The 9,452-nt window shown below is 43.7% G+C and overlaps 1 protein-coding gene across 1 annotated transcript; it reads right to left on the bottom strand.

The window, feature by feature from the left end:
• Window positions 1–362: 362 nt before the first annotated feature.
• adap2 (ArfGAP with dual PH domains 2) lies at window positions 363–9,333 on the bottom strand. Its single transcript, XM_085270986.1, has 11 exons — window positions 8,861–9,333; window positions 8,270–8,394; window positions 8,074–8,165; window positions 7,744–7,832; window positions 7,395–7,507; window positions 6,096–6,245; window positions 5,902–5,985; window positions 5,741–5,803; window positions 5,355–5,432; window positions 5,036–5,264; window positions 363–716 (listed from the first exon to the last, which is right to left on the bottom strand). The coding sequence occupies exons 1-11, from the start codon at window positions 8,946–8,948 to the stop codon at window positions 688–690; spliced, it is 1,140 nt and encodes a 379-aa protein (XP_085127112.1). The 5' UTR covers window positions 8,949–9,333; the 3' UTR covers window positions 363–687.
• Window positions 9,334–9,452: the final 119 nt, after the last annotated feature.

Raw genomic sequence — 9,452 nt, 5'->3', positions numbered from 1 at the left:
TAATGTTTTATAAACGTTATTTTGTTTTCGAGCTCATGTTCAAATTTTCATTGGATGGATGCAGTGAAGGAAGACATGCACATAGTTGGTGTGACAGAGATGGATGCAGATGGTCCGCTTTGGCGACCCCTAAAGGCAGCATGAGAAATTTTTCAGTTAAAAAATAAATAAATAAAAAATAATTGAGGAACAAGAAAGAGCAAACACCAAAATGGCATTAATTTAAAAAGCTGTGATATTGTGACATAATCTTGATTCATTAGCATCATTTCTAATAAGTGTTTGCAATTTGTCTGCACATGGGAAAAAAAACCTTGCAAAAAAGACACCATTCAAAAAAAAAAGACATTTATTTTGTGGCCATAGTGTCATGTAGCATCTTCACTTTCAAATATAAATGTATCCACTCATTAAATATCCAAAATAAATTTATTAAAATTTTGAAATACATTCATATACAGCATGGGTGTACCCAGTGATATATCAATGCTGATCAGGTGTTTAACAGCAGAATGCATTTTATGTATAATGATAAACACATGTGAGGCCTTATTTTAGCATTAGAAACAGTGTCAGTTGAAGTGAGCGTACTGAAGCCTTTTAATGCTCTGCACAGCATGAATCAGTCAGTACTGAGAGTCAGTGCAGCCGACAGCAGGTCTGTTCTCTCGCTCGCAGCTTCATCGATCATCGCTTATACTTCATGACGGCTTCAGCTGGAATGAGAAAGAATATCATTAGAGCTTAACACACTAACGATCAGCTACTACAGCTTTCTATAAATGATTACATATGTATATTAAAGCTGTAGCAGGGAGGCCAGATTGCTTGAGGCACTTTGCTTTTGCACTGTTACGAGCTACATTTAGAGGATAAGCATGCCAACTAAGGGCTTAAAATATTACCTAAAAACGTACCAACACCATATCTGAATGTGCTAAACAAGGCCAAAAATACATACTGTAACTGTGATAACACAAGATGCTTTTTTTCTCTCTGCCTCTTCTCGGACAGACAGAAACAGCTACAGACAGCATGTGTCTTGCTGCTGCACACTATATCTTAAGTAAATACATGTCAAGGTTCCTTCATTGAAACCAAATATAACCCTAGTTAAAAAAGTAGATGGGAGTGTGCTGTGTGAAATATAAATAAAAACAGATTCAAATGATTTGGAAATATCAACTTAAACACATATTTTATTCACAGTAGAACACAATAGATAATGAATCTTTAAACTGAGCAGTATGTGGTTTAGCATACTGGATGGGAGCATGTGTTGCACTAAAACAGGGGTGGGGGAAGTCCAGGCCTCAAGGGTGGTCAGGTGTGTTGACCAGGGTGATATCTAAAGCCTGCAGGACACTGGCCATTTAGGCCTGGAGTTCCCCCACCCCTGCTCTAAAACCTGTATGTATTTTCAGCATTAATGCTGCCTTTCTAGATGCGCAAGCTACCAATTCCATGGACACTGATGTGCCTCCATACCAACAGAGATGCAAGCTTTTGAACGGAGACCCTTCACCTTCAGAGTAAAGGTTGCACTACTGTAATGGAACTGGTTGAAGCAGTAAAGCTGGAATTTTTGAAAGTGAAAGTTCTCCATTTCCAGTTTGTGTTGCACTTTTTTAAGTTTCACTGCAGCTCAGCCAGTAGTTAGCAACACTTATCAAACAAAATGTCATCCCTGCAAGTCCATGTGCTAGCAACCAGAACAATCATGAAGAGATTTTTAGTGCAGATCCTTCATTGTGAGTGTGTCACCTAGCAACTACTCGCCAATCAGGGAGGGGATACACATTTTTCCCTAGCGACCATTGGTTGGCCAATCGGTCTCTAGGCCTGGGTGAGTGATGCCTTAAAAAACTAAGGTCCAGAGAAGGTGGCAATGTTCCTGAAGTATAAAATTTTTTTTCTTCACAAAGTACAACTTTTGTGTGGACACGGTCGCCCCTGCTAAGACGGTACGGTGTTATCCTAATAACAAACCGTGGGTAACACAGGAAGTCAAAGCTGTCCTCAACATGAAGAAGAAGGCTTTCAGGAGCAAAGTGAAGGAGGAGATGAAAGCAGCACAGCGGGAGGTGAAACGCTGCCTGAGGGAAGCAAAGGACACCTACAGGAGGAAGGTGGAGCAGAAGTTGGAGAGGAACAATATGAGGGAGGTCTGGAATGGTGTGAAAACCATCACAGGCCACAACACCAAGAAAAGCACAGTGGGGGGGACTGTGGAGAAGGCAAACGAACTCAACAACTTCTTCAACAGGTTTGACCAGCCCACAACCCCCCCACCCTCACCTTCACTACAGAGTCCAATCCCCACTCTCCTACCTCCCTCGCTTCCCCCCCTTCCTGACACCATGACACCTCCCTCCTCCAATCCCTCTCTCAGCAGCAAGACATCTCCCCCCCTCCCCTCTTCCCAAACATCTCCCAGTGTCACAGTGGATCAGGTCAGGAGGCAACTGAGGAAGCTTCGCCCCAGAAAGGCAGCAGGCCCAGACAAGGTGTGTCCTAGGATGCTTAAGGCGTGTGCTGCTGAACTTGGGGAGCCGCTACAACGAGTCTTCAACCTCAGTCTGCGACTGGGGAGAGTGCCCGCCCTATGGAAGACATCCTGCATCGTCCCGGTCCCCAAAAAGAACCGGCCCAATGAGCTGAATGACTTCCGACCGGTGGCACTGACGTCACATCTTATGAAGACTCTAGAGCGGCTCTTCCTCAACCTCCTCCGACCACAGGTACAACATGCCCAGGACCCACTACAGTTTGCATACAAGGCGGGTGTCAGAGTGGAGGATGCCATCCTGTACCTCCTACACAGAGCCCACTCACACCTGGATGGGGGAAAAGGCACGGTCAGGATCCTGTTTCTTGACTTTTCCAGTGCCTTTAATACCATCCGGCCCTGTATGCTTCAGGAAAAACTGAACAGGATGGAGGTGGACCCCTGCCTGGTGGCTTGGATCTCCGACTACCTCACCGACAGACCACAGTACGTCAGGCTGAAGGACATCACGTCTGACACAGTGGTCAGCAGCACAGGAGCACCACAGGGAACTGTGCTGTCCCCTCTTCTCTTCACCCTGTACACCTCTGACTTCTGCTACAACTCTGAATTATGCCATATTCAGAAGTTTGCAGACGACACAGCCATCATGGGGTGTATCTGGGATGATCAGGAAGAGGAGTACAGAAGTCTGGTGAGGAACTTTGTCGCATGGAGTCACACAAACCACCTGCAACTCAACACCTCAAAGACTAAGGAACTGGTTGTGGACTTCGGGAGGTCCAGAGAAGGTCCACTGCCGGTTCAGATAGAGGGGGAGGAGGTGGAGGTGGTCAACAAGTACAAGTACCTCGGGCTGTGGGTGGACAATAAACTGGACTGGTCATGCAACACAGAGCACCTGTATAAAAAAGCCCAAAGCCGACTGTACTTCCTCAGGAGGCTGAGGTCTTTTAACATCTGCAGGAAGCTCCTGAGGATGTTTTACCAGTCGGTGGTTGCTGGAGTACTTTTCTATGCTGTGGTGTGCTGGGGGAGCAGCACAGCAAAGAAGGACTCATCCAGGCTGGAGAAACTGATCAGGAGGGCTAGCTCTGTGGTCGGCATGAAGCTGGACACTCTGGTGACAGTGGCAGAGAAAAGGACATTAAAGAAACTGATGGACATTATGGACAATGCTGGGCATCCTCTGCACACGGCCATTAACAACCAGAAGAGTCTGTTCAGTGACAGGTTGCTTCTCCCAAAGACAAGAACTAACAGACTTAAAAACTCCTTTGTCCCACACGCCATCAGACTGTTTAACTCCTCTCTGGAGGGGAGAGGGAGGGGAAACAGGAGGACAAAGGAGGGAGGAACAACTAAGCTGTAGTGCCTCTTCACCTCACTGTACAATACCTTTTGTGCAATACTTTTGTAAATAGTCAACGGTGCAATAGACTCAATACTTGAAATGTGCAATTCACTTGTATTTTTATTTTTATTCCTATTTATTCTATTTATCCCCTTCGTATATTTTATTTATATTGTCTCTGTATTTATATATATGTGTGTGTGTATAACTCTGTAACTTCTGTCGGTGCTGTGCTTTTTTGGAAATCGAATTTCCCAGAGGAACCCACCCGAGGGATTAATAAAGTTCTATCTAATCTAATCTAAAAGGAAAAAGGCAAAATTGCATTTTTGTGCGCAGCAGTGAGAAAACCATAAAGCGCGACCAGAATCATGACTGGACCTAAAGATAATGGTCATGCAATATAGGTTTTCAGCCACACTGGCCCTCGAGGCCTGGAGTTGTCCACCCCTGCCTTATAGGGACTGGAAACAATCCCAATGATGGATTAAATCAGCGGTGTGCAATTCCAGGCCTCGAGGGCCAGTGTCCTGCAGGTTTTAGATGTGTCCTTGAACCAACACAGCTGATTTTAAATGGCTAAATTAGCTCCTCAAAATGTCCTGAAGTTCTCCAGAGGCCTGGTAATGAACTAATCACGTGATTCAGGTGTGTTGACCCAAGGTGAGATCTAAAACCTGCAGGACTCCGGCCCTCGAGGCCTGGAGTTGCCCACCCCTGGATTAAATGGTCAGTAATGGATTAAATAGACAATAAATAGTATTTTAAACTATTTACTGTCATCACTCTCCATCAGATGTTTGTTTTACAGCATTACACAACTTTTTCAAGTTATTTAATCCCCCTCGCCCAACTTTTTTTAAAATGTGCTCCTGCCATTAAATTCAAAATGAGCAAAACCCAACACATTTTCCCAGTTTCAACATCATAGATAAGAGATAAGATTTTAAATTTGTGCAAAATATGTCATTCTGCTTTTACTGATAATTTCCACAGTGTCCAAACGTTTCTGTAAAATGGGGTGATGGTTATGGGTTGTGCCTGTGGAGGATTAAATAGTGGCCATGTACGGTATTTAGTTAATGGAGTTCAAGTTTTCCTTTGAATACAAAGAAAAATAATATGGAAAATTGGGCACCAGCATATTTAAAGCACACTGAAGTCTTGCTTACTGGTATAATCCTGGGGTGACATGGGTCTGGACAAAACCTTCCTGAGCGCTTCCAGCCACTCCCTCTGGTCCCTCTCCTGCTCGCACATGAAGACGAACTGTCGCTCGGGCGTTTCCACCATCAATCCGCACTTCCACTTGTTTCCCCGGGCGTTCAGCGGGACACACTCCCTAACCGAGTAACCTTTGCACTCTGTGCCGATAAAAATGGCCCCTAGCTCCTCTGCATCCTACAACAAGAAAAAGCATGTGACTCACATACTTCATAGGTGTACAGTGTGGGGTTAGAGTGAGATGGAAAAAAGAGGTAGTGTCCTCACCAGATGGCCTTTGAAGTAGAGCAACTTCCTGTTTTGAGAGTCTAAAATGAACCACCTCCTTTTGAATGACTCTGTTTGCTGCGTACAAAATAAAATAAAAAGCATTTGATTTCAAAAATAAAATGTGCATTTGAAAAATGTGCTCATCAGACTTCATTTCCTCAAAACCTCCTATCGCACAAACTGATTCTTAAAAAAGAAAAAAGATTCGAGCTGCACGCACATGTGAGTCAGAGTCTAAAAGAGGAACAGAAACACATTCAGATGTACTGATCACACATAATGTAGTCACAAACAAGTTTGCTGGTGAGTGTGAGTAAAAATCAAAGTAGAAGAGAAATAATATAGGCGTGCAAATGACGCTCGAGTGACTTCAGTGAGCTCACCATAGGCCCCGTCTTTTCCATGTAACCCTCTTTGAGGTAGTTTCTTGTTATCATTGGTAACAGCTGATGAAGACACAAGACAGTAAACATGTCAAATACTAAAATATACAAGCTAAAAACTGACATACAGCTGGCTTAAAATGAAATAGTTTGACACTTACTTCTTCATCGCTTCCTGTCGGGTAGGCCGTCTTCAAGTACGCATAGCGAGCGGCTCGAATCGCGTTGTACCATGTGACTATTTCCTGAAGTAAAGCAAAAACAAAAACTTTGAGATTCTATTAGAACCTCAAAACAAGTATATGAGACCTACCAGGTGTTAATATTGATGCTATAGACGATCATGTCGACTGACTTCAGAACGCTCATGATAAACGTAGAGGTTCCTGGTGTGATCCCCGTCTTGGTAGGTGATCTGCAGTCCGTTAGGATGGCCGATCTTCTCTGGCTGAAAGGTGGCGTTCAGGTCCTTGATGGATATTACAGCTTTGGGGCCTTTAGACTCCTGTAACAAATACACAAGGGCAGTTCAGATTTGGAGGCTTTGTGCTGCTGTTTTTACACTTGTCTGAGCCATGCTGGCTGCAAGTGGTGATTACCACAGGCGCATAAAAAGTGAAGGATCCCTGGTTGAAGCCCAGAGGGAGGCATAACAGGAAGGCATCCAGTTTATACAGCTGTTGTTGCTGGAAAAACTGGCTCAATGTCACTTAGATCGAAACTGCTCAGCATCAGTTGGAGCACAGACATTCATGATGCCCAGAGGATGAATCCAAATTACTTTAGTGATCTTCTCACTTTTCCTCTAGTTCTTTTTTAACTTTCTTTTACGTTTATGAGAGCTATAGTGAAACGAATTGCATTAAAACTCTTCTGAAACTCTACGCCTTAACCGGACACGCTCCTCTCTAGAAATGTAACAGCATGTCGCCATTATCACAGCTGCTCAGGTTTATCTGTGGCGTTGACCAGTTGAATAGGCTTATGTCATAGGCTCCACATGGATTCAATGCAGATGCAAATAATATAGATAAGGCCCCGTAATGTGTAAGGGACACTTCATGTGTGCAACTTCTTATTATTGCTGCCGTTATCTTGTTGTGAGCCATCCAAGTTTATGAATTTCAGATGGAAACATCCACCATATATCGAAGTGAAATTAGTCAAATAAATCCTAAGATAAGACTATTGCTTCCACAGTGTGTCTTTTATCCCATTTCCCTCCTTTCACCTCAGCTGGCCATGGCAGATGGCTGATTATGGTAATAACCTGATAATCTGATAAGCATCTGTGGACGAGTACCAAAAATCTCCTTGTTTGACCTTTAGCGGTAAAACTAAAACCAAATTAGCTGAATTTCCTCCAGTAAATGGTGACCGTTGCCTTTATAGTTGCTGGTGTATGTGAAGCTATAGGAAACTGATTGACTGATTCTAAGGTGGCTTTTCTGCTTACAATAGATCTTTGAAGAAACATTTGAAGCTGTGTGTGCAAAAGATAAACAAAGAGCTTAGATACAAGATCTAATTTCTTCAACACAAGCAATGATTATGCCATAATAACTACACATCTTGCAGTATTTAAGGGTCATCGCTCTTGGTGATTCATGTTCTAGCGGGTGGTGTAACTGTGTCAAAGCTGCAGGGAACTCACATCTTCTTTGTTGTAGTAGCTCAGGGTGAATTCTCTCTCCGACAGCACGAACTTTCTCTTCAGAAACTGTGTGTTGTCTTTGCCTTTCTTCAACAGTATTCCTTCATAGAACCCTAGTATGAATCCAAGAGAGTCACAGGGGAATAAGAAAAAAGGTTTCACTTAAAATGAAAACCTTCTGGTTGCTCAAAGAGACAGTGGCTAGATTTCACTTCCTGGATGGTTCATTGTGCAAAGAACGGGTTTTTCTGGCACAGTTCTGCATGCAAAGAACAGGTTTTCCTTTACCCCGATACTGACAAGAATGTGAGCCCCAAAGAGTTCATAAGTAAATCGTTAAAAAAGTCACCTGTGGTGTATGGAAGCGGTGGATACTTGGTCTCTCCTGTGAACTCCTTCCTCTCGTATTTAGCACGGATCCACTGCTCCCTGAGGATACTGTGGATCAAAGTGAAAATATAAAAGCATTCACTGTTCAATAGCAATGTGTTCTTACAAAAACCTGAATCATTGAAGCTTGATTTAGCAGCAGAAATTCATCTATATTTCTCTTCTACAGCCAGAAGCTCTCACTTCTCTACTTTGTGGCTCTGCCTTGTCAGCAGTCTGGTATTACACATAAAGGATTCTGCCATGGCGACAGAGGCTGGTAAATATCATCATCCTGGAAAAGACCTACTTGCAGTCTTCCCGCTGGGGTCGATAGTAGTACGGTGGAACAGCTTTCTCATATTGAGCCTGGGCCCTGGCATTGCCATTGGATTCCATGAACTTCCACCCCCCAGAATAAACACACACACACACATTAGGATTACACACAGACACAGTCTGATACAGCACAAATAGAGGTGGGTGACTGATAAAACAGTGATCACCTCTACTAGTTTGTCCTCCCAGAAGTCCAGCCTGATAGATTTGACATGGCTGGACAGGCTGCGGTGGATCCCGGAGCAGTTCAGACACACAAAAATCCCCAACTTGTAGGAGGCCCAGTCCGGTTCTGGGAGAGGTGAGAAGAAGAGACATGACTCAGATAAATACTTCTTCCCGCCACTCTATTAGGAGGTTAAGAACATGTAAAAAATCTAATCAATCATTTAAGATTTCCACTGAAATCTGTAAATGTTTAGTTCACAATTAGGCCTCATCTATGCCCGGGAAAGTGACTTTTGAGTTTTTAAGTATTAAGTTTTCAAGTTCAAAAACAGGAAACCCTTTTCAGCCCCTCAATGTCAGCCCATCACCAAGCTTTAGCCGTGACGGACATGCTTCAGGGTGCACGCGTTCACGCAGAGCAACAGTCTTTTCAAGCCTCATAAATAACATTAACAAACCGGTTAAACTGCATGAAAATAAATCAAATCTGAACATCTCGAGGCCTCTGAGTAGTACCCGCACATCAAATTCGGATCCGCGCCTCACTTTATTTCGATAACAAACGTACCAACGTTTATATATTTGCTTACCGGGCTCGCCGCAGTCAGCGCACCGGCTGTTGTCTGACTGTTTCACCAGTTCCAGTAAAATCTTTTTGTTCCGCTCACGGTTTGCCATTTCTCTGCACAGTCAGGCTCATACACTGATGGATCCCGCGGTTGAACTTGAGCGTGGCGGTCACATGGTGCGACAAACAACAAAAGGCGACTAAGAAAAAAAATTTAAAAAGAAAGAAAAAGTGGAACTTGCGACAGAAGAGTTTTGGATGCCTCAGCGCGAAGCGGACCTCCACCCTCCTCCCTCTGGAGCGCGTCCAGCTGCGAGCTTGTCACAGAGGGTGCTCCCTTTGATTTTTTTTTTTTTTTTTAAAACAATGCACCTTTGTGCACAGAGCACCCCTGCTGCTCTCTGTGATGAAGGTAAAGAGGAAACTAACCACAAACCGGTCTGCCCGCCGCGCAGATGCGAGCGCGCTGCCAATTTACACGGAAGCCTGTTAAATTTAGCAGATTTATGACACCATTAGGCTTGTTTGGATGATAAACGTTTATTGCTGTGTAAGGAAATCCCCACTGTGGTGAAGAAAGTGTCCATATTTAAAGCATTAAACACAGCAAAATG

The sequence above is a fragment of the Mchenga conophoros genome, linkage group LG4 (assembly GCF_057382185.1).
Source record: "Mchenga conophoros isolate Kocher_MC1m ecotype Shallow Benthic linkage group LG4, M_conophoros_male_GT1.1, whole genome shotgun sequence".
In the NCBI taxonomy this organism is placed as follows: Eukaryota; Metazoa; Chordata; class Actinopteri; order Cichliformes; family Cichlidae; genus Mchenga; species Mchenga conophoros.
Note: the sequence above shows the minus strand (reverse complement) of the source record. Positions and strands in the feature narration are given on the sequence as shown.

Coding starts and splice junctions, on each gene's coding strand:
- adap2 (XM_085270986.1), bottom strand. CDS start 8,948: ATGGCAAACCGTGAGCGGAACAAAAAGATTTTACTGGAACTGGTGAAA. Junction 5,265..5,354: donor TCTACTTCAAAGGCCATCTG/GTGAGGACACTA, acceptor TTCTTGTTGTAG/GATGCAGAGGAGCTAGGGGC. Junction 717..5,035: donor GTCACCCCAGGATTATACCA/GTAAGCAAGACT, acceptor TTCTCATTCCAG/CTGAAGCCGTCATGAAGTAT.